Below are 25,723 nucleotides of genomic sequence, written 5' to 3'. Positions count from 1 at the left end.
ATCTTCATTCCTCAACCCTTCTTCTTCTCCTTTCTCTTCTCCTTGCCCGTCCTCCACCTTTCACTCTCTCCCTCTTGTCTCTCTGCTTGAGCAGCATTCACAGCTCTGAGGCTTTTTTTTCACACTGCAGATGGCCACAGTGTTACTCCACTCAAGGGACACACACACACACACACACACACACACACACACACACACACACACACACACACACACACACACACACACACACACACACACACACACACACACACAGCGACAATGGTTCAGAGGGCTCTTCACTCATTCTGCTCCTCTCAGAGCTCAAGTGTCTCTTGTCCTCAAAAGTCCGCCACTGATCTGATGCTGCTCTGTGTATTTCCAGGTCTTTGAATCCCTAACATGGGACGGACATGTGATTGAAGACGTGTGAGGAGTGTTTTGAATTTATAGCCACTGACCTGCAGAGTGTGAAATGAGCCCAGGAAGAACTGCTGCCTGTGTGAAGCTTATTATATCAAGTTTGTGTTCATAGTGTGTCAGAGCATAGAATTAAAAAGATGTTGAAATTTAATCCTGAATAAATTATTAACAAAGTGCAATGATCATCACTATTCAGGAGAGAACATCTTCTTCCTGCTTTATTTTTAGAGCCCATGGAGGTAAGACATTTCTGTCTGGTACAAAATAATCTGATGGTGGATTCCTGCTGGGAAATGCTCTGCGTCTTTTATGGGCTATTAGCATAAGGGACAATTTTCTCTTATTGGGCCAATGGAGCTGAAGAAAGCAATTACTACAGTAGCATACTGCTCGACAGGAGGGTGGGGTCTCGAAACAGAAAATCGTGGCAGAGGGGAAAATGGCTAAGAGGATCATGGAGAAGAAAAAAACTGAAGAGGAAATGGTGAAAAAGGAAATAAAAAGATGGGTGATAGTCAAAATATCTGTGTGCAGCAGAGGAGATGAGCAGCAGGAGAGGTTGAGTGACAAAATGGCACATTTAGATGCAGGAATAAAATCAGAGTGGCAGCCAATCCCACTGTGGAGCGGAGACTCTCCCATAATCCCGTCATCCACTCTAATCTCTATGACGACAGCATGGAGCTCCATCAGTGATGTCAGAGTTATGAATATTCATCAGGTAATTCTGAGCACTGAATAATTCCCTCTCTTATTAGAGTGTCTCAATGCCCCGCCGTTCAACCATAATCTGACAATATATCGCATAGGATCTAAGATGAGTGTTATATAAACACATCTGAGAATGTTCGACCCATTCTCCTGATTGTTTATGATGCTCAGAGGGTGTGACGGCCCTCAGACCTTGATTTGGTCTGGAACTCAGTGGCCTCAGATGGATGAATTAATCAAATTGACGTCAAATAAAGATGTGGATCCTGGAATGATTATTAATGAACAGTACATTGAAACGAAGTGAGTCTTTAACCCCAGAGTATAGAAACAAACCAGTCATGTCATATGATGAGATAGAAGTGTCAATTATTATTATTGAAGGTATGAAAAGTGATAACCATAAAACTATTTAATATTTTTTATATAAATAAATGAAATGTTCTTTTTGCGATACATGTGCTAAATATACCTCCTCTTTCTCATCGTCATTCAGACGTGTGGTGGCCGTGGAGATAAGCAGAGATGTTATCTGTCAGACGGCTAATTCAGAATGGTTGACACAGCACAGGCGATACGGTGTGTGTGTGTGTGTGTGTGTGTGTGTGTGTGTGTGTGCAGGTTCAGGAGCGTGTCTATTGGTTGTGTAAGTTTTCTCAGTATTGTCCAGGTTTATGTTGCTGTTCTGATTCAGATTAGATAGTGTTAATTTGCTGGACCACCAAAGTCTGTTATCTGTGTGTGTGTGTGTGTGTGTGTGTGACAGAGAGAGAGAGATATAGACATTAGAGCAAATCACACATTCTTCACGCACTGACATTCAAGTACAAAATGAACCGACCACAGGCAGTTTGAAAAGGTGACTCTTTATTTTCTAATAGTTATACTGTATATAATATTCTTTCTCTCTAGATATAGGTAATCATATTTATATCATGTAAGTAAAAGTGTGCTTTTATTCACAGCCTGTGTCTGTGTCAGACCGCTGTAAGTTGGAGGTTTACATTATAAAGTATACAGTGAAACTGGCTGGCAGCTATGTGTGTGTGTGTGTGTGTGTGTGTGTGTGTGTGTATGTGTGTGTTTTACAGTCAGTGTGCCTGTGTATAGAAAGTCCAATGTGAGTGCCAGCATGTTTCTGCATGCATGTGTGTGCGTGTTTGTAGGGGACTCATGGTATCTCATGATTGGGGCTCAGAATAAAAAGCTGCACACTGACGCTGCATCATCTTCAACCTTTAAACACAAACACCTGACTGAATGCTTTCTGGTGCTGTGACACTAAAACTCTCATTTTTCGGGCGATTTTGTTCGTTCATGTGACTTCAGGTTCTAGCTGCACTTTTGTCTTTTTCGCTCTCATCGCTGCAGGAATTTGACGCTCACCCTACAAGACACAGAGTTACTATTTATCCTCCTCGTCTCCGTCCGAAAAGCCTCAGAGCAAACTTCTACAACACGAAACATGTTTAGCCGTTTGCCACACATAGAACTATAACATTTCTGGATCTTTCACTAAATAAATCCAAATCTGAATGAAGAAACCAACTGACTGATCCATAACTATGTATCTTCTCCTGAGTTTGTGCTCAGGCTTTTGATTTCTAACTGTTCTCAGGTTATTTTAAAATGGAAAAAGTCTGGGTCCTGTCATTTATCACTTAATTTTGTTGTATGTATTCGACTGGCGGCGCTGTGAGGCTGCAGCGGCTCAACAGTGAGTTGAGGTAAATGCTAACATCAGCGTGTCTAACATGATTGTGTCTCAGTTCCTCTGTTAGAATACGTACATGTGGCACACTGTGTGCACACCATGTATTTGGTGGCGTAACGTGTGGGTTCCGACAGAGTAGTGTCATCTCAAATCGAACACGGTCACTCTGCACTTACTGTAAATGACTAACGCAACATTTGACCGCGATTGTCGTCAGCTAAAATATCTGTCGTCTACTCACTTGACTTAAAAATTTGTTTTACATTCTCGTGCGGGCCCCCCCCCAGTCATAGGTGCTGATTCAAAATACCAAGCACCCACATGTGTCCGAACAATTGAAACTTATTTGATCTCAAACGTCACGGTTGGAGCTAGAATCAACTCTGTGTCTGTGATTGTATCTCTTTTTATCCAATTTGAATAAGTAGTAGTTGTTTCAGTCTATGGGTTAGCGATTTGTATAAGCTGTAGTTTTTGTGTAAGATTTATTTTGGGCGTGGGGTCGTGCATTCAGTTGTAAAGAGCACCCAGCTACAGTAACATAAAGTGCTGTGCATGTCCCCAGTGTTGTACATTACCAAAATTTGCACAAGTTTGAAAATGTTTTGCCGTCTTCTGCTACGTAACCAAGACGAACAGCGACCGTTGAGCGCTGGAAGTGTCCGACGTGCCGCTCTGCAAACAGCGAGTGTGGAAGAAAACGAATTGGGACGCAGTTGAATGACAATGCAGTTGATCGCAAGAGGGAGAAATGTTTGAAATAGATATCAAAACAATTCATCCAACAATTAACCAGCTGACATTGTCATTCATTGGCCATGTTGGTATCAACCCTGCAGTCTGTGCACTCATGGCTCAGTATAAACCGAATTAAGGCTATCACAGGATTTACTGTTGAGAAAATCAACATATTATGATGATTTTTCTCTTTACTCATGATTTCAAATATATTCAGGGGGAAAAATCCTTTAACGTGTCCTGGTGCTACTGCTCATAAGCAATTTATGCAGGAGGGAGCCTCAATACACCTGATGCAGAGCGAAACTCTCCGAGTCTGGTTAAAACATCCTGCAAATTTTGGGCCTTTCATCCTCGGCCAGTCAAGCGTGTCGGCCTCGGAAATGTTCTGCATGTAAACAACTCCGTGTGGACGTGGGGGCTGGAGGCGAGACCATAAAAAGCAGATTTTAATCACTTCGTACTCCCTGTCAAAATAATATGTGTAAATTAAGAGACAGGTATGAAATCACTCTAGCTAAAGGGCTAAAGGTTATTCCACAAAATTACTAAGGAAGAGGAAATAGGTGTGGAAAACAGGCTTAATAGGCATCACGGCCAGAATACATCTTGAATTCATGACTTATTAAGATTATAACCTGCCCAGAATCTCGCTGTATTCTGTCCCACATTAACAATAGAAGTTTTCATTCTAACTGGCAGTAGTGGGACGACCGCTTGCGTCACCTGAACGAGGAAATGCTGCCACGTGAAAGCTTCTCTAGACAAATCCTCGAATAGCTCATCATTTTACAAGCAAGGCGTTCAGATAGAACTAGGGTTTCCCTTTTTTTGGCTTTTTTTAAATGTTTGAGGATATGAGGAACACTGGGCTACAGCAGGTTGCACTGATTCAAGATCAGCTGTCATTAGGGACGTGATAGATTTGTCTCTATTCTGCGAGGCCCCCTCTGCTGATCCTAAACTATAAACACAGACAGAGACAACAAGGTCAGGAAAAACAGCCAGTGGGTTAAAATAAAGGGCAAACAGTCCCAAAGCAAAATAGAGAGACTCTACCACAACACTCCAAAACAGTCCTTGTAGCTTGTATGGCTGCGTCTGCTGAGGAACGATCGGGGCCGTTAGCTCTAAAACTGATCCCAGTGCAACCGTTAGAGGTCGTGGGAATGCAGAGGAGGTTATACCGGAAGCCCCATGGCTGATCTGTGTGCTGTCTGAAGGCAGGACAGGCAGGCACTGGGTGCACGGGTGAGGAGAGGCTAAAACTGCACGCATGCACACACACACAAACACACACATGAGAATATAAACACACACAAACATGCAGGCACATGACTCCACCCAGAAGCCCTCCTCACACAGTAACCTTGTGTGTGTCGTGTGTACGTGTGTTTGCGTGTTGGTAGCAAGTGCAAAGTGTAGAGTACTTATAGCGTGTGTTTGTCTCACAACTCTTCCGGTAAATTCACATTTCTCAACCAGTTCTCCTGGTCCTCGGTGTTGGATCAGCAGGCTCAGTGTGCTCGAGGTTCCCTTGACGAGCGAAACATCAGCAACAGTTTGTCGTTTTTCTCTCCGAAAGAAACGCTTGTGAGGATTTTTCCATTTTTCCAAAGCAAGACAGTGTTTTCTTTTTCTTTTTGACGAACGTCTCTCCATTAAGCTGCGTGTGCCCTGTATGAGTGTGTTTCTGTGACCATTTATGAATGTGTGCACCTGTGTGTTATGTTCTTGTGTTTCTATACTAATGAGGAACAAGATGCCACATGGTCTTCTGGACAAATCCTCTAAAATAATAATTTAGCTGTTTTGGATCTTGCATCAATTTGATTCTGTAAATTGATTCTGAAATTAGTGTTTCACCACAAAGTGCATTTAAGGACATGTTGCCTGGCGTTAATGGACTTTGTGTGAGGTTTCTTAATCATTCGAACGTGCAGCTGCCTCTCATTCTCTCTGCCTGTTTCACGCTCACTGTCCTTGTCAGTAAAAGCAAAAATATATATAAGAATAAATATAAAATAAACAGTGATGCAGTGAGAAGTAAAAAAGCAACTCACACATCGTAAATATATAGAAATACTGTTGGTATGTACCTGTTAAGGCAACATTATTTTATTTTAGGCATAACAGGACATCCTGGTCCAAGTTCTGCAAAAAACACGACTTCTATAAAGTGTCAAGTGTTTTTTTTGTGCAGACAATCCAGGTTTAAATCTGATATATTTTTGAAACTGGGCATACAGTACAATTTCAGGCAGTTTTTTTGACTCTGACTTTAGATTGAATTTGTCTTGTCGTGCGTCGCCTGTCATGCAGTGCACAGATCTAGCTTTGAGCCATCAGCTGCTCCTGACTGGTGGATGAATTTCTGACATAAGGAATTTCGTTGTTAATCTCTCACACAGTTGCTGCAGAGCCAGAGTTAAAATTTAACATTTTCAAAATCCAATTTAACAATAGAGCATCCAACAAAGCTGCTGAAAACAGGTTCATGTTCGCCTGTAAAGCCTTGAGTCAAGGTCAAGGCTCAATTTATATGGTCAACACGTCCTCAGTAGTATAGTAACCTTACTTTGAATGCGTGTGTATGTGTGTGCATTGAGTTGGTTAGGGTTCACGTCTACGAGAGATCGTCCAAACGCTCCACCGTCTCCTCTGTCCTTCCTGTCAGAGGCTTCAGATGTGATCAGAACAACACAATCTCAAAAACCACATCAAAGTAGAAAATGAATCTAGAATAATATAATATTACAAAGACTATGACCCCTGCTCCCCGACTCTGCTCCCATCGATCACCCCTCCCCCTTTAATACATTAATTACTATAATATCTGACAGAGTTTTTTCATCCTCTGCACAGTGGCACCTTTAGAATAGAATAATCTTTTTTACTAATAATACAATTATTTGTTGTTGATATCAGAGTATCAAAGCTGTACGTATGGTAGTAATAAGAGATAGACAGAGGTCTCGTCTCAAAAAGCACCCTGTGCTCTATTGGAGTAAACATCGTTAAAAACAGCACAGGCTCGCGGGCCCACGCTCCCTTGTAAGGCGTCTTAAATGTAGCAGTCGAGTGTCCCTACAGAGAATAGAGATTAGGGTGCCATTTGAGACTCGATTAGAGATACAGCAAATGTAAGCACTGGAGGCGGATGGATATGGCATGCATGGTTTGAAAGGTCAATGCTGACATGGCTCATGGATGGCAGTTCTGAACTTTGACCCCTGGCAGACCCTCAGGATCCGAGGGGACCTTGATGTGCGGAGCTACATAACTACTACTGCTGAGTCAGTGCACGGCTGGAAATCCAATGCCCGCAAAAAAGTCTTTAGAGCAGCAAACCTATAGATCTATAAGCTAACCTGGAGGCCATGATACACAGGAAACACTTTGAGTAATATTTGGCATCAAGTGCGGTAAGCAGTATGTTGCTAATATACGTTTAATCCTTGAGCTAACTCAAATAATTCATATTAAAAATGTTATCCTACATCTGCTTAAGGCAATATTCTTCATTTCTAATTATTCACAAAGTTGCCCATGTAACCTAAAGGCAGCCCAAAACAACTAAAGGCTAACCTGTTGCTAACACGGCCTAACGAGCAGACGAGTACAGTTGTCCCTTTCTATCTACCCCACTTCCCCTTTTGCATGAAGCATGTTTTATCGCCAGTTAGCTATTCAGCTGTTTTAAAAACAGTTGTTCCTGTGCAAATGTACTTTGCCATCCCTTCCCGCGATCCGACATAACACCCTTAACACGTCATCTCTGCAGTGCTGAGCATAAAAAGCCCTTGTGTGCTCCTGTCCTTTAAAAATTAAAAGCCCTTGCTCGGAGAAAAGCATTTTTTTCCCCTTTCACAGCCCATGACAACTGCTGATGTTGTAGTTAGCTTGCAAAATTAATATTTACACGCGAAGGACAGCGAGTGCAAGTCCATCTCGATGCACGTTTGTCCCTTTAAGCTCCCTTTATGGCGCAAAAGACAGGAGATAAAACAGCAGCGTCATAAATTAAACAGTGTGACTGAGGTTGGAAACATCTTTCGGTATCAGGGTGATAGCCCGACTGTGTGACCGTACCAGCTCGATGTTGTTCCATGTTTAGTTTATACAAAATAGTGCAATGGTGGAAACAAAAAAAATGCATTTTCTCCTCTACACCCGGAAAAAAAAAGTTTGGACTTAAAAAGTAAAACATTGATATTCGTGCTCTCTTCCTGCAACATGTTTTCTTGCTTTTTGTTTTATGGCTATTTTGCCTCCTTCTCTCTTGTCCACAAATAATTCACCTGAAACCAGACACTATCTGTTGCAGTGTTGCAAAGTAACCTGTGACTTTTAGGGGATTTTCTATGTGTTGCAACAAGCTGGGTTGGAGATTTCTGTATCGACAATTTGTCAACAGTTATATTGGACAGAGGTAGTAGTAGATTACCAGTGAGGAAGTGGCTGTGCACATAAGGGCTACATATACAGTATGAAGTATAATCATACATATACGAGTTAAGTTATACTGCAACAAAGGCTGAAGATGTGCAGATAGTTTACTGACATTATCTTTTCAGTGTGTGAGTGTGGAAGTGATCAGTTCCCAGTCAAAACAGTAGAGATTCTGTATTTAACAAACCTGTTCATTCAGATTTGTGTATTTTTAGAAACACAAACATTTCACAGCCAAATTTCTCAACCACAATTCCACCAACTAACACATTTCAGTTTTTAAATACACCACTGCATAAACTGGAGGTTTTGTGCGCGCCTCTCGTCTCTCCTCTTATCTCTCACTTTGTCGAATTCATTAGATAAGCGTATGGAGTCAAGCCTTTTGTTGCGCAGCAAAATCAGAAACCAGCTCCTTGCTTCATTTTCTGCTCTGCTCTGCAGGACTCTGATCACACGGGCAGTAGAGTCCGCACAGAAACACTTGTCTCACTGTAAATCACGAGAATCTCATGTTTCTGATCTATAGTTTTTTGAAAAATCTCATAAATGCTAAAATGCTTTTAGTCTGTAGTAGTATGTTGCTTTTTTTAAATTCCATCCATGGAGTATGTTTATGTGTGTATGTTATAAATGGAGATGCATTGATGTCTCTCTAGAATCTGGTACAGTAGTTTTGAAATTTGACAGAGCCATGACAGCTTGTGCATGTCATCGCTAAGAGACCCGTGAAAGACATGTTAAGGTGTGTGTGTGTGTGTGTGTGAACCTATGAGGGAGATAAATAGGAGGAGAGGCTGTGAGTGACAGCTGAATGAATGAGCTACACATCATCCTCATAATGCAGCTCCATCTTTCTTTATGTTGTTTGCCACAAACAATCCTCCACCGGAGAAGAGAGATGTGCACTTTTAGATTTTTTCTCAGTGTTTATTTCTGCAGCTGAAATTTCTTTAACAATAGTTTTCCGACAACTTTATATTAAATGAATCTGATCGATATTCACTAAGAGGTAGTGGGCAAGCAATAAAAAAAAACAAAAAAACTCTTTGTCTGTTAAATGTTTTCTTTTTTTTTGGCTCTGCCTTAAAGCATATTCACAGCTCAGCGGTCTCCCCTCCACAGCACCCTGAACCAACAACCTCAGGAAAACTAGTCTACGAGCGACACAGACGGAAGACGGGGGCTAAATCTAGTGGCGTGTGTCCCTCAGAGGACGGAAAAGGGTGAGAGGAGGTGCGGAGGTGCGCGGAGGGTGGCAGTGAGGTGAGTTATGGGGCTACACAGAAAAATGTGGAGGGTGAAAGGTGATAAGTGAAGGCAGACAGACAGACGGACACGTATTTGATCATCTCTTTAAGCTTCAGGTGAAAAAATAAATAAATCAAGAGAAGACTTGTGTGCCCGAAAAAACAGGAGTAAAAGGAAGCACCAATGATCTAACATTACCATCTAAAAGAGATTCATTAATTCTGTTGAGTTACACCTTTTCCCCCGCTGACAGCTAATCTGCAGTCAGTATGTACTCAAAAAGAAAAAAATCGGTATGTAGGTTTGACTACTGACCTGGGATCAGAGCGATGGGGGCAAATGTTACCAGGAAGGAGCTTAATTCAGTTTCAGTTCAGTTATGAAGTGAGCGTCTCCATGATTAAATCAAAATCAATATGAAAGGAGTATATATACAATATGAGTAGAAATAATAACTAGTGCCACAAATGTGCTGCCGTAAAATGGACAAACTGCATCTTCAGTTTTTCTTTCAAATCCAGCTGAACTGAAAATGAACCAATCCCTTTCCTGAGGTGTTTCACTTTTAAATAGCATCTTAATGGGAGAGACAGCTCAGTGCCTTAAGGCCTGTTCCCTGCACTGATCCGGCTCTGCTGCCATCCAAAGGGTCCGGAGGTCAGAGGTCAGAGGGTCAAAGATCACACAGGGTCTCTCACCTCTTCCCTCTTCTCCATTACTTCACATTATTTTCATTTGTAGGAGAAGTTGCCCCGGGACTGTAAACCACTTACGATATGCTTTCAAAAAACATTTTGTCAAGTTCAATCCTGTTTCCCCCTTTAAAAGCCAATTCATGAACACAAAAGGTCATGAGCATAAATTGAATGTGCCTTCACGTGTAAGGAGTCACAGGAACAACTACAGTGATATGTGGTAAAGTGGAGTTGGGAACAACTTCTCCTTTCGAAACTCCCCGCTACACACACTGAATCTCTCACAGGGCTCAGGATTCACAGTTCAAAGGCTAAAAGTTCACAGTTCACAGTCGAAGTTTATCAAACCCCCTTCCCACCCCGTAACCCTGCGTGGCCCCTGCTTTTGCTAGCGCCCCCCGTGTATTTTCCCTCATCCTCCACTTTGATACTCTGATTGGTTGATATCTGCAGCCAGCACCTCTCAGACGGGCGTGGTCCTGCGGTTGGGGTCCTTGTTGTAGTCTTTAGTGAGCGTGCTGCTCTGGAGGAACTCCCTCTCCGAGTTGAGCAGCCCGCCCATGCCGCCGCCAGGTTTGGTGCCGGCGTTGCCTGCCTCGCGTGGGTTCAGCGTGTACATGGGCATCTCAGAGGCGGCGGGCCCCGTGTAGCCACCTTTCCCCAGGGGTGAGGCATCGCGGCTGGGGGCCTCGGATGAACGCACGCTGGAGCGGCGCCGGAAGCGGTAGCGGTAGGAGGGGATGCGGCTGAAGGCGGACTTCTTGATGAGCTCGGTGCGGGACTTGGCCCGTAGCTTGCGGTGCTTCTCGATGAACATGTGCACGGCCAGCACGCCCACCATTTCTGCCATGATGAAGGAGAGGGCGCCAAAGTAGAAAGACCAGCCATAGGAGTAGGACTTCTTGCTGTCGCTCTGACCCGGGTCGCCCGAGTTAGCGGAGATGTAGACAATAATTCCAATGATGTTACTGAGGCCTGAACGAGAAGAAAAGAAAGATAAAATGTACATGTCCCTCTCCAAGTGTTTTAGTTTTTATTAAATTGTTTTTTTATCCTTTTGTGAAGCACTTCCTATACTGGTAAAATGTTAATCATGTCCACCATCATATTATGGACCCTGTTACATTTGCTAATTGACATTTAAGTCACGACCAGAGTGGTGGAACGACTGACCGATGCCTTCATCCATCACAAGTTAGACGATACAAAGGACGACGCAGTAAAGAGTAAAATGGAGAGAAAGGGTTCCAGAAGAGAAGTGGAGGAGAGAAGTAAAAGAAAATGTGAAAAAAGAAGTAAAGAGAGCAGGGCAATCAGAGAGAGAGAGAGGGAGTGCAGCTCGATGGAAACACTGCAGAGAGTCATTGCACACAGCTGGGCTCTCTTATTCCATATCATTAGTCCACAGTACAGTGTTCATGCAGTGTGGTGGAACGCACAGAATGGGGACAATTAGCCAGCTGTAATTAACCAGAATCAGTCCCACACTATTGTGGTAAATAATTACCAATTTGGCTTCATAAATTTACGACAAATCCTAATGGGACCCTACACATCCCACTGAACAGCAATTATAGCCTTTGTGTGTCAGGGGCTAGAGCATAAGCGTGTGTGTGTGTGTTTTTACGACAGACTGTAAGTGTCAGCATCCATGTGACAGATTATGTGTGTGCGTGTTTTATGCATGTTTGCTCTCTCACACCGTCACAGTGCATCACAGCGGCATCGTGGTATTCTTGTTGATTGATTAATCAGCTGCAGTGCACAGTTTCAACACTCTGTGTGTCTTAGATGCCTGACGGGCTCCTTCTACAAATATTTGACTGTCGCGTGTCCTTTGCTTCAAGTGGCTGCACAGTCTCAGAGGTACACACACTCACAGAGACACACAACGCAGCCCCTCGCCACTGTCTCCAATACAGTGACCATTCCTCATATCTGGCTCCAATTTTTACAGTGGAGTGAACTTTCTGCATCTAACTCTCTGTTTATTCCTTTCTGAGCAGCCAGGTTGTGTGTGTGTGTGTGTCTCTCTCTCTCTCTCAGGTTGTCTTCAGGGCCATCGTCTGTCCCGGGACCTCTCTCTCTCTCTCTGCGCCTCATTCCAGATGTTATGGATCCTCCAGGAGTCCCAGCCTCCTCCTTATCTCTCTCCTTCTGTGTGTTTGTTTTCCTCTCCCAGAAAAATGAAGGATGTCCTTGATTTCGCCTTTTGTATGTTAGTGTAGTTTGCTGCAGTAACTTTTTTTTAAATCAAATATTTTTTCTAAAAAATACTTTATATTTCCAATTTATCACATAATAAAATAGTTATTATTATTATTATAAAATAACATAATGTATAAAGTGATTAAAGAAACATGCTTTGTTCTTAAACCCACTTCCTGTTAATATAATGTAACATAAAGTGCACTGATGGCTGACTGCACTTCCAAGCTATACAACAAGTACAGAGACAAACATTCACACAAACACACGTGTGTACAGACACACTAACCTGCGGAGACGAAGAAGATTCCAGCACTGAGGATGACGTTGTGTCGGCTCCGGTAAAACTCACTGGCGGCCACACAGAGCCCCCCCAGGAACAGCAGACCCACACTCATGATGGGGAAGATACTGGAGGCACGCACAGCACCTGCACACACACACACACACACAAACCAAACCACAACATTTAAACATGGCGCATTTCAGACTACACAGAATGTGAGAGGTGCAGAACGGAAGAGGGAGTTTTATCGATAGAACAAGGTCTGGTTTTGGGGACAAATCTTAAATACCACATATATAGCTTTCAAGTTCATGTTTGGTTTTATTTATTTAATGAAAGTGATGAAACATCATGATCGACAGCTGAGTCTGACTCGATTGGTCGAGTGCACGTGTCAGTGGGACCTCGTTACAGTGGCTCCTCCCCCGATAGCTGCATCACAGCATCACAAATATCCTGTTTGTGTCCAAGATATTAAGGTTGAAGTTCTGGATAGGAACGGAGGAAGAGGAGACGTGTCGTCCATCTTTATATACAGACTAAGGAAACATTCATGTTCACCATGTACATGCAGTTGAGAGATTATGTGTAAAATGGCTACAATGAAAAGTAAATGTTCCATTTTAAATCCACTGTGCTGCAGAAACAATGAAAAATGTGTCACTTCCTGTAAACACACACACACACATACACATGCGCACACTCACACACTTGAGACATGCACAAACACACAAGCCAGCGTGCTACTACACGCATGACTGAGTCTGAATCCAGAACATGTTAAAGCATTCAGAGGCCTTGAGAGAGAGAGAGAGAGAGAGGGAGGATGAGTGGATGAGAGAAGGATGTAGAGCAAGAAGATGGACAAAAACCAAGACAGATGGAGAGTCGCACTGACACATATGCAAGGCAAAATAAGAAGTATGAAAGCGAGGCTGCAGTTGGAGTGGAATCTTTGCCAGGACCCCATATGTGTTCATGATGTGACAGCATATTGACGGATATTTGCAAACAGCTTCTCATGCAGAACAGCGATGTGCGTTTTTCCCATTTACATATGTTTATATATTTTCAGTACTTCTGCATGTATCAGCTTTTTCCGCTATACGAGTCACTGATTATAAATGTAATGTCTTTATGCCTTTGTCTTATTACATTCCACAACATATCCTGTGTGACTGACAGCTGCTGTGACCAGTGGCGTTGTGCGGTTGGGTGTACAGACCCCACCCCAGTGGCCCACACCCCTGGGCTGTATGGAATGCCGGTCACTAGGTCCCCGCTCCCCATTGGCTGGCCGGCTCTGAGGCCTGTGATCTAATTGGCTGCCTCTGGGGATGTTGTTCTGTGTTCAGTGGAGCAATGAGAAATAGGCACAGGCTAAATCTGTTTTCTCTTTCTTTCTTGTTGCCGTTTTCTCATTCTGTCCATCTTTTCTCCATGTTTACTGAGGGAGGAAAACCAGAGAGAGCTTCCTCCACCCTCTCCATCTTTGTGACTGCATCGTTTTTACTTCTGCCCTATTACTCTTTTGATGTATCCAGAAATAACAAGGCACTTCCTCTTTTATTCTTATCTGTCTATTTCTCTCATGTATTTGTAGATAAAACTCAAACATCTGTTTATATCTCTTCTTCTCCCCATTTTACCCTCTGTCCATCCGTCTCGCTCGTTTCTGGAGCTGAAAGATGAACAATAAACAGAGGATCTCTGACATCCAACTATTTACTCATTTGATCTCATCTGCAATGATTTACTCTTTGCTGTGTGTTCATGACTCAAACCAACACAGACGACCCTTATTCACATCGGTCCAAGTTCACGATGGATATCCACACGTGTCATGCATTGTGTTTTCATATCAGACTTACGTAGGAGGTATTCAGCAGCATCTGCTTCATAGTCAGCATCTTCTGGGAAGTGATCAATCTTCTTACACACTCCTCTGAATGTTCCTGCAGCAGAGAAACACAAATCCGTTCAGTTCAGATCTTTAATGTCACACAAGAGGAAAATCTGAGTGAGTGAAATTCCATTTCTGCTAATTAAAAACAATGGATTTACAGTGGTCATTACAATTTGGAATATTATTAACCACACAGACAAATCCTCAGTGGAAGTCAACATTGATCTGCATTAACTTGTTCAATCCATCATCCTGGTTTGAAGTATTTTAATCCTGTAACAGTCCAACTGCAGGTCAGAGATCTCCACGTCTTTGTTGAGATTCAATTCAAATTGTACACATGGTCTCTTGTAATGATATAAGCAGCCACTGGATCTGGTAGCCACAGACACATGAATGTATCAGGTAAGAGGTGCAGCTTCAGTTGTGTTTTTTAATCAAATGACTCATCAGATGAATTGTGTGTTTGATTTAAGCATCGTGTCGACAATGACTCTCCAGTGAACATACATCCTGTACACAGACATGAATTTACATCAAAAGCAGATACAGCTGGAGAGAGAGAGATAGAGAGATAGATGGATAGAGGGGGGGGGGATAGAGAGAGGGAGAAATATATAATTAGAGAGAGAGAAATAGAAAGAGAGCTAGATAGATAGAGAGATAGACAGATGAAACAGGGCTGCAGCCTTCAGGCTTTGTGTGGAAAAACACTAATGAAAAGCCTTATCGCACACTCACACACACACACAGATACACACAAACACAAACACACACACACACACAACTTTGAATACAAAACCACACACAGATATGAATGAACACGATCAATCATGGATGTAAGTAAAAGACTTTAGAAACCTTTATCTATATTATATATATGTGTATGTCTGTGTAGTGGTGTGTGTGTGTGTGTGTGTGTGTGTGTGTGTGTGTGTGTGTGTAGTATTGACTAGGATGCAGTTCCTACGAGTGTGTGACAGGCAGAGTGACTCACTCTCCTCAAACACACATGACCATACCGTATGTGTGTGTAAGTGTGTGTGTGTGTGTGTGCGCTAAGTGTAGCTTCATTCCCACCCATCATTCAGACCCATTCGCACATGGTCAACACCACAGGGGATATGAGAGAGAGAAGGGTGGGGGGGTGAAAGGAAGATGGAGGAGGAGGATGAAGAAAGAGGAAGTGCTGGTTGAAAGAGGTGCGGTGGTAAAATGGCGCGGGGGGAATCGGAGAGAAACGGGAGGATAGAGGCTGGTGATGAACAAATGAACAACTCAAGCTAATTGCTTATTTGCATATGAAGAAGTTCTTTCCAGGAGCCAGAAAATCACTCCCATCGATTCATGCGGCTCGTGGAGTTGTGGTCGTAACTTTGACTCCGGGTCACTGAAAAGTTTGAAATCTGGATTTTACAAAGTATTCAGTAAAACGTTTCATGCTAATTAAAGTGGCATTTACTCAATGACAAGCTGTAATTCAACAGATACACAGACGCACGGTGCAGAGATAATCTTTGCACAACCATTTACTGCTGAAATGAAAACCACAGGAAAATGAAATATAAATATAAATATATAGATAAACTTTGTATTTCTCGACCACTCCCACACGGTCTTACTTGCAGGGTTATATTTATTTGACATTTCAGTGCTTCATCAGACAGAGTAACACAGGCTGAAATTCTCGGGTTCTGTTTTGTGTTAATACTTTGACTGGTTGCTATAATTGAGAGCCTTAAATAACACTGATGATATCACAGATTAAACTATTTCAATTACGAGCCTGGTGTTATTCTGTATTTGGTTATTGACAACAAGCCCCATAAAAAGAGCTAAATCAACAAGGCCCCAAAGGCTTAAAACCAACAAACACACAAGCAAACCAATAAACAGACAGCAGGTAATGACGCTTTGTTCTCTATCATCATACTTCCTGAGCCTGTGTGGGTCGCAACCTCAAACCCTCAAACTTTTCATTGAGGTCAAGTTGTTGTTGGTTTTAGTCTCTTTATGGGAGTTGTTGAATGCTGCTTTGCTTTATCTGATCACGTGGCCTCGTGTAATTGGATGATAGAAGCTGTGGAGTCACAGAAGGTAACTGAGACCTTAGCTGCCCCTGCCAGACACATCAAGGTGTAAAGCATCATCAGTCAGAGCTCTGCCTTGTGTTTGTCAGCCAGGGAATTCATTATAGCTCCTGCCTTTTAAACAGACGGATTTGTATTGAACCGTTCTGATTTATGGAGCAACAAACGGCCTCACACAATGACACGGAGAATAGGAACAGAGAGATATAGGGCTGCTTTTATTTCACTCTCTGTGGCCTAAATCACTGCCGAATAAACAGTTTAAAGTGGACACACACAAGGACACACAGACACTCTAATAACACACGCTGAGTGCACCTGGTGTCGACACACTTCAATATAGATTACTTTAACAGCATTAAAAAGACAACAGCTATACAGCTACTTCAGGAAATCAACAAAAAAGGTTGCTGAGAGGCTGAGGTCAGGAATACGTTAAAAAGATTATTATGGAATAAAAAACTTAACAAAGCTCAGGCACAAATTGTATGCAAAAAAATAAACATATCACAGTGATAGTGTTCTGAGGATATCAACATGAAAAAAATATTTTTTGTGTCTAATAGTGCACAAATTGGAAAACCAGCGCTGAGGAGGAAGAAATGATCGTCACCTCGTAACATCTGTGACGTGAGGTTTCCATGTGTGGTGGCTGGAGCGCTGCAGACGAGAATAAACAACAGGATGGAGAAAGATTTCCTTCTAAAGCAGCAGCACGTCACTGTTTTCTTCAGTACCTTCACAAGCTGCTTCGTCTTTACAATGTCACCACACGTCACATGTGTGATAATCAAAATCATTTCTTCTTCCTAATAAGGTCAATAGTCGCACTCCTGGTGTCCATGTCAACATCACTCTTCTGTCAGATATAATCCTTATGTAATTAAAGTTATATTATTCCGCACCACAGTGAGGAACTAGAAGAAACTGCCCATTGCTACCATTACACATTCACTTGAACACACACTGACATGCTGCGCATTTGTAATCACGGCCGACTGTGTCACACTGTTGTTTGTTCCTCTGAGGTCATGTATCAGTGGTTTTCGGCCATTTGTGTGCATGTATGAATGTGTGTTAAGGACATACCTTCCCTTTTTTGGTCTAATTAACTACAAAACACATACGCACACACACACAGCACGCGCAGTGGGAACATCTATCAAGAGACATTTGCCTAACAAAGGTCAGGGTGGCCTGAGGGTAGCTGCAACCACAGTCGCAGAAAGGCATTATGGGTCGTGGCCAGTGGGGATGGGAGTCCAGTGTGCGCCTGTGTGTGTCTGTTTGTCTTATCTCATGTGGCACAGGGCTTAGTTTCTCCTGCTGGGCCGAGTGTGCTGCTCCTGTCACTTACATTCAAACACATGCACACACATGAACATGGCTGCGCCCCCTAGTGTACCATTAAGAAGCATGTAAACGCATGATGCTGTGAGTTCAGAGCATTTATGGAAGAATACAATAATCATAATAATCCCATAGGTCTCATTAACTGTTATATTAACTTTTACCATTGGAGGTTATGTTTTCACGCCGTCCATGTGTTTGTTTCTTTGTTCATCAGCATGAATGTCGTCATATCAAGTTTGACAACTCGTTTGAATTCAACTTAATCTCAAATATAGGTCAACTGTATCAGTGTAGTCCCGCTGGTAAAAGTACAAGTGATGTAGTACGCATACCAACGAGAAAACCTGGAGCCTGAATCAAGGTTAAAAAGTAGACAAACACAAAAAACTGTTTGTCAACATGCCCCCATGATTGTGACGCTGCTTGTCCTTGACACACACACACACACACACACACACACACACACACACACACACACACACTGGAATACTCTAAATTACATGACCCCGAAAAAAGTCACATATTCATGTTTGAAACAAATCTGCATCCCAACAAACTTAATTTTTCGGGACCTTCTCAATATCACTCAACCTTGTTCTCAGACAAGCTGCTAATCAGATGGCGTGTCGTCCAAACGCTGCATGTGAGCGGCCACATGCGCTCAGAACACAAAGGGTTTCGTCAACTAGAAAACAGAAGAGGAAGGGGTGAGCGAGGGAAACGGGGAGGAAGTTGAAAAGCAGAGCAAATTGGACTGCTTGTTTCCTCAGAGCGCCTCTGACAGCTCAGTGTGGGTGACTGTGCCTCTTCCTCTCCCTCGCTCACTCGCTACCTCTCTCGCTCTCTCTGATTACCTCGTTCCAGGCGAGGGAGAAAGAGAGAGAAGGAGAGAGAGAGAGAGAGGCAAGTTTCCACGGTGATGGCTGATGAAAGAGAACGAGACAGGTTCTGCTTGGTTGCACACCTGTCCTCTTTCTCTCTCTTCTTTCTCCCTTTTCTCTGTCTGTTCTTCCTTAAATCCACCCATGTTTCTCCTCTCTCTCTCTTTCTCATTCCCCAAAACATCTGTCTGTTCCTGTTTCAGGTCTCCTCATCAACCCTCCTTTACCTGATACTTCCTTTGCTCTCCTCTCATTCTTAAACTTCCATTCATCCCTCCTCAGTCTCTCCCCTCATCCGCTTCTTTCTAGCGTCAGTCTTCAATGCACGGCCAAAAGTATGTGGACACATGAAGGTTACACCCATGAGTTGAACGTCTCACCCTCCCCCCCTAAAAACCATGGACATTAATATGTTTCCATAACAGCCTCCATCTGGCTGCACTCGGCTCTAATTCTGCATCAGAACATCTGTGAGGTCAAACACTGATGTTGAGGCCTGGATCTCCGTATGTGTTCCTGTTCATCCCAGAGGTGTTGAACAGGATTGAGATCAAAAGCAAAATGATTCCAACATTTGTTCCTCTTTTCTTTGTCTCTCTCTTCTTACATTAGATGTATTTGCACAAACCTTCCACTTCTCTCTCCTCCCTCACATTTTCTCTCGCCCCCCCTACCTTTACTTCAGTGCCGCCCTGTCACTTGATTATTTCTCTCCCTGACACGGTCAAACACCCAACATCTTTAATTAATACCTATCTCCCTGTGCAGTGACCTCGTTTTTCCCTCCGTCCTTCCTTTCTTACTCCAAGCTCCTGCTTTCTTCACTCTCTCCTTCCTCCCGCAGCCACCTGGGGATAACTTTGTCCCCGTCTGTGCTTAAAACCCTCTCCTCTCTATTACCAGGTGATCATTTAGATCCCCGTCGTGGCCAGTCGCTCCCCAGAGATTCAGCTGAAACCGAGGACATGCACAGCTCATCCATCACTTTCCCCCCACCACTGCTCTCCACTGTTTCATTCATGCACGTTCTGGTCTCTCCTCATTCATGCTCTGTCTCCATCCTCTAGCTCCCCCCTCCGTGCTTCTCTTCTCATTTCCTGGATTTCTCATGCCCATTTATCACAGGGAGGGAACTTAACCTCCCAGTACACCTGCAGAGACACAAACACTCACTGCAGGCAACGAATTCCAATCTGACCACACACACACACACACACACACTGCACGGATACTATAATACATTAAAGCTCCCTTCACTTGACAAAGAGCTTATTTACACATGTCATTAACATGTCATTTCGATCCCACCTGATCAACACGTGACATCAATAAGTAAATAAATCTGCTGGACCACAGAGGCGTGTGGCTGACGTGTAGCTTGCAACACGAGTGCGTCCTGTTGACACCATGTTGGTCTTACTCGTGTTATTTCTCTGCAGTTTCAGGTATGTGGCTTTAGCAGTGGTCAACTTTTGCCTATAATGTGTTCTGGTTCATAATTACGAGGAATCTCTTTGAATTTTGATCCAGCTTTTAAATCTGGAACACCTCAACTCTGGATACCTGGTCAGCTCTCTTCATACTGTCCCATCAAAAGCCTTCATGCTAACATCGTGCTCCATTTCTCACAAACACCTCGTTCATACAACTGCTTCCTTCTTCCTGCTGCGGTCCGAGTGCCTGAGTCTATGCCTCTGTTCACAATACATTTATTTTAATTCTAATCTCTTTCTCTAAAAGTCTTTCCTGATTGAAATACGAGCTGCAATACTTTTTCTGCAAAACATGACAGATCCCATAAGGTCCATGTTGACAACACATGTAAAATTACAGTATAAAAATGTATAATTTTACTACAGTTCAGTCGACTTCTGCTAAATAGATGCAAAAAACATCTTCACCGGGTGATTCTTCATGCTTCCTGCCTCGCTCCCCGTATTTTCAGTTAAACAAACTGTGCCACAGGAAAACGTTGTGCACGCTATATGTGCAGCACAGTACGTATGCATGACTGCTCCATACATTTACTGCAAGAACACTGCATACACGATGTTCCTCCACCCCCCCTCCCCACCTCTCTCCTTCTATCTCCCCCTTCACTCTCTCTCTGATGTCGGGCAGAGGACAAGCCACATGTACACCAGTCAGAAACATCCATTTGCTGTCAGTTTATGAGGCGTTTATGAATTATAAAACTGTGACAACCGGGGACGCGGGAATGAGTGAAGTGGGGATAAGATGGGCAGAATGAGAGGGGGCATAAATGGTAGCGTATTCCCTTTAGTTGCATTATTGTGTGTGTGTGTGTGTGTGTGAGCATGAGGGAGGATATGCATCTGCATGTTATTGTGTGTCTGTTGCATGTGTGTGTGTAACTGTGTGTGTCCATGTGTGCATGCACTGACTTTGTGCTGACATTGTGTTATCTGGGTGTAGTGCTCCCACGGCTGTTCTTATTTGGTGGCTCGGGAATATCCAAGAATTTATCAATTTATTCATTCAATTACAAGTGTGCACGTGTGTGTGTGTGTGTGTGTGTGTGTGTGTGTGCATGTGTGTGTTTCAGTGTGTATGTAAATGAGAGTGTGTTTTCAATACAGCCTGATACCTGCGCCATCTGGCCCTGTAATAGCCTTCTATGCCCTCCAGAATCAGATGATTGTGTCTGGCTGCAACAGACACACACACACACACACATGCAGAAAAGACACACTCCAACTGGAGGCAATGTTTTAATGGTAATTGAAAAGTTTCTTGCCCCAAAATTAAATTATGTAAATGATATGTCATGCAAACTACAGTTCTTGTGAAGTTTGACCCCTGCACACCCTCAGCCCTCAAGAAAGAACATGACATTTTTGGAACTGTGTGTTTGCTGGTGTAGAAGGAGCTGGAGAATCAGGGAGGAGTCAGGTTCAACTCTGTGTGTGCAGCAGCAGCATGTTTGGCCTTTGTCTTGTTAACATGCAAACCAGGAAACACGCCTAAAAAAAAAACACCCGAGTTTCATTTCAAACTCTGCAGAGCAACAGGTGCTGCATGGTCACAGGGTCCAGCTGTTTTCAGAGTGGCTTTAGGAATGCAGTGTCTTGTGGGACAGACTGAAATATCTGTAAGTATTTGATGACTAGCCATGACATTGGCTGCAGCTCCAGCCCCTCCACTGACCCTCAAGATGATAAGTGGGATATATAAGGAATGGATTGATGGTTCCCAGACGATATATCCTTATTTCTTTGGTGAGCTGAAGAGTCTCTTGATCTAGTTTCTACTCTTGAGATAAATAGATTTTGATTGGTGTACGTCTTTGTGCTCAGCTGTGGTTAAATCCAAAAAGACCTAAGAATCACACACACAAACCTAAAGTCACACATTTCCTTGCAAACCACAGATTTTGCACTTTTCTAATCCAACTGTGTGTTTCCAGTTTCTGCTTGCCTGAGATGGTAGACAGATGGCAGACATGTTGCAGTGAACAGATTTGGTTGTTCACAGTGTCAGCACCTGCTAATATGGGAAACACTCTACCAAGCAATTTGCAACACGTACAGTATGAAAACAACCAATTATCAGGTTTTATAGGTTTCCCTCGGGTTTGACTCAAGGTTTGGAGACAAGTGATTTGAGCTCCTGCTGACATAATCAGCCACATTTTATAGTTGTGTTGCAGCATCTCTGCTTCGTCTGAGGTCCCACATGGAAGAACAGGATCTCACACATCTACAATATGTTGCAAGCTCTAGCTGGCAAAGAAAAACAAACCCACCAGTCTCTGTGTTTTTCATCTTCATATATTCACTTGTTGACATTCATTTGCTTTCTTTGTTGCTTTCCAATTAAAGTTGAAGACCTATTTACCTCTATATTATGTAATCTAATTTATTTTGTCTTTATCAGTCACTGCCCCCCCCTTCCTCCTACATGTTCAAACTTTTGAAACCATCCGTCCATCATCTGAAACACTAGTCCTCTGAGAGGTGGAGCCAATCCCAGCTGACCTTGGGCCAGAGGCGGGGTCTACACTCGTAGACTGTATATGAAGAGGGGCCCCCATACAGAGACAAACAACCATTCACACCTACGGCCAATTTAAAGTCTCCAATTCATCGAACCCCAATCTGGACTGTTGGAGGAAGCCAGAGTAATCAAAGAAAACCCACACAAACACACGGAGACGTGCAAACTCCACACAGAGAGCTGGGATTGGAACTGGGAACCCTCTTGCTGGGAGGAGACCATACTAACAACTGTGGGGCTGAGGGGGTTCAGGACGCTTCTAATGCACGACAAAAAGAAAACAAATCTCTCTCTGTGACACACACGTAGACGACACTGACGAAGATGTCAAGAGAGTTTGTGGTGATAAGAGCTGACGGGGTGTCGGGTGCTGTAAACATGATCACGTGATCTACACAGCAGAGTCAATACGTCACTTCCTGCCTCTGCCTGCTGCACCCGGCTGCTCCACCTCTCGCCTGAATGATGCAGTGGATCTGTTGCTGTTGTGAACACATCTGTGTGAAATTATATGGCTATACCTGTCGCTGGCAGCAGTTCTCACAGGTTAGAAAAGCATTTCTGGAGCTAACTGTTGAATTTTGAGGTTTAAGTACAAAAAGGAAAAAAAAAGACCAACCTTTCTCTCCAGAAATACAAAGTCAACACATGTTCCCATGAAATAACATCCTCCATATTCCCAGTGGCCACTGAGCATCCTAAATTCAGTCAGTTACAGAAGTAATGAGGTAAATCAGGGTGTGATGTGTTTGCATAATTCAACAGGTCCCTCAACTGTGGCTGCTGCCAAACCGACACCTCATCCCAGCACCACCCAGGTCACTCCCCCACTGCCCAAATCTTTGTCTTTTTCTGGCTCCCAACAACGAGACGACAGCACGGCTTCAAAAAGAACAAATGCCTAACAATGCTCAGTGCGAGATCCAGGTACTTGTTAGCGGTGCAGCTGCCTGGCTAATAACGCTGCCAGCTGTCTGTGTTTGTGCCTGTTAGTGCTTTATTTGTACCTTCAGCTATAAATGCAGCGTGATGACAAGCAAACAAGAGCAGGAAACGATCTTATTCTATTCTGTGGCGGAGGAGAGGGATGCAAGAGTGAATGCAGGGAAAAGGACAGCTTCTTAAGAAGTGAGTTACAGGGATTATGGGATGCTGTCAAACACACGCTCTCACATACACACACAGAGGAAAATACACACTCACACATGCACACTGGCACACTAGGCACACCAAAGCTCCTCTGGTGTTAGATAGACAGAGGCAGACAGTGTGTGTGTGTGTGTGTGTACACATATCTTTGTGAGGACCATTTTGAGACTAGAATTTACAGAACGAGGACATTCTGAACAGACCATTTTTCAATGGGCTGTTTAGGAAGGTTCTGGTTCGGGGAAGGATTAGGGTGAGGTATTTATAGGGTAAGGGCAGGTCAGGAGGTAGAGCGGGTCGTCCACTAAACAGAAGGTCGGGCCCCACTCCACATGCTGAAGCGTCCTTGGGCAAGAACCCTAACTTGCGTGATGTGCTGCACATATATCCACTGTATGAATGTGTGTGGGAAAGTAAGGACATTTGGGCTGGTCCTCACTTTGTGTGTGTGTGTGAACTTTCAAGGGTCTTCAAAACTAGAAAAGCACAAAACAAATACACACCATTCACCCTCTCAGGAGCTAACGGGGTAGTTCTCACTAAGACAGAGGTACACGGATGCTGTGTGTGTATCTGTATGTATATTTGTACTGATATTTACTATTTATATTTACTATATACAACTTTACCATTTTGAGCATACAGACCTTACGGAGTGAGGACATTTTGTTTGAGGGTTAAGACTTTTTTAGGTTCGTGGTTAGTTGAGGTTTGGGTAAGGGGCTAAAAGATGCATTACGCCAAAGAGTGTCCTCACTAAGATAGAAGTACAAACATATCTGTGTGAGTGTGTGTCTGTGTGTGTGTGTGTGTGTACGTGCAGCTGGAACTACTAACACACACACACATGGATAGACACTGCTGGGAAAATCAGACAGCCACACACACGCACGCGCACACTAAGAGAGAGAGAGAGAGCGAGAGAGAGAGAGCAGATGCAGAGAGACAGCTGTGTGTGTGTGTGTGTGTGTGTGTGTGTGAGAGACAGACAGACAGACAGACAGCCGGTCGGTCAGACAGATCACGTACCTTCCAGACAGCAGGTTCGCCACAGGCCGGAGTGCGTCATCACCTCCTCGTTCTTGCGGCTCGTGTCGTTGTCGCCGCTGCTCTTCACGCGACAGACCCCGCGCGAGTACAGCCAGTAGTCGGTACCGACGGCGATGGTCATGAGGCTGAAGGCGGCGAACGCGCCCACCGTCGTCACGAGCATCTGGACGCCGCGGTCACACATCAGCATCTTCATATAGGCGGCTCCTGTTTGTCTCTATGTGTCTTTTCTTTTTCGTTCCTCCTTCGCTTCTAGATTCAGCCTTTTATTTCCTTTATATCCCGCGAGACTTGGAGAGTCGGGGTGAGGTGTTCAACAGACAGGCACTCAGAGATGGGTCTATAAATATATATATATATATACATATATAATATATAGAGAGATGGTAAACGGTGGGGTTTATAAGCACAGGGAGGAATATGGAATACTTGGCTGCCTCGTCCGTGGAGTTGACAGGAGGCTCGTGGCAAAGGGCGGGAAGGTGGGAGGGCGGCACGTCACTTTCTCGCGCATCAAAAACCGGTTTTCACCACCACCACCCCCGTGCACACGCACACACCGGGGTTTTTTCACGACCACCGGTTGTCCTCGACTAACCGACGATGCCCCCAGTCAGTCAGGGTGACGGCGACACCACATTCTGCCTTGTCCCTGTGCGTAATTCGTCGCACGGTTACGCACGGCCAGCTGCGCAAAGAGCCGCGTTACCCAGCAGTAACCAGATCTGTTCTTCTTCTTCTTCTTCTTCCTCCTCCTCCTCTTCCTCCCTCTCTTCCCTTTCTCAACTTCTGCTCCTCCAAAACAGCTCCCTCATCAATC

The 25,723-nt window shown here is 43.7% G+C and overlaps 1 protein-coding gene across 1 annotated transcript; it reads right to left on the bottom strand.

Annotated features, from left to right (window-relative positions):
* Positions 1 to 10,303: 10,303 nt before the first annotated feature.
* cacng3b (calcium channel, voltage-dependent, gamma subunit 3b) lies at positions 10,304 to 25,233 on the bottom strand. Its single transcript, XM_020102974.2, has 4 exons — positions 24,883 to 25,233; positions 14,329 to 14,412; positions 12,461 to 12,601; positions 10,304 to 10,938 (listed from the first exon to the last, which is right to left on the bottom strand). Exons 1-4 carry the CDS (start codon positions 25,097 to 25,099, stop codon positions 10,427 to 10,429), a joined length of 954 nt encoding a protein of 317 aa, XP_019958533.1. The 5' UTR covers positions 25,100 to 25,233; the 3' UTR covers positions 10,304 to 10,426.
* Between the last annotated feature and the right edge of the window lie 490 nt (positions 25,234 to 25,723).

This window comes from Paralichthys olivaceus, chromosome 5 (genome assembly GCF_024713975.1).
Source record: "Paralichthys olivaceus isolate ysfri-2021 chromosome 5, ASM2471397v2, whole genome shotgun sequence".
Classification (NCBI taxonomy): Eukaryota; Metazoa; Chordata; class Actinopteri; order Pleuronectiformes; family Paralichthyidae; genus Paralichthys; species Paralichthys olivaceus.
The sequence above is the reverse complement of the archived record's forward strand: the minus strand, read 5'-3'. Positions and strand labels throughout refer to the sequence as shown.

Excerpts from the sequence above, each read along its gene's own strand:
- cacng3b (XM_020102974.2), bottom strand. The coding sequence starts at position 25,099 with ATGAAGATGCTGATGTGTGACCGCGGCGTCCAGATGCTCGTGACGACG. Across the intron at positions 14,413-24,882 it reads GCGAACCTGCTGTCTGGAAG|GAACATTCAGAGGAGTGTGT; the intron begins GTACGTGATCTG and ends TCTCTGCTGCAG. Across the intron at positions 10,939-12,460 it reads AATCTTCTTCGTCTCCGCAG|GCCTCAGTAACATCATTGGA; the intron begins GTTAGTGTGTCT and ends CTTCTCGTTCAG.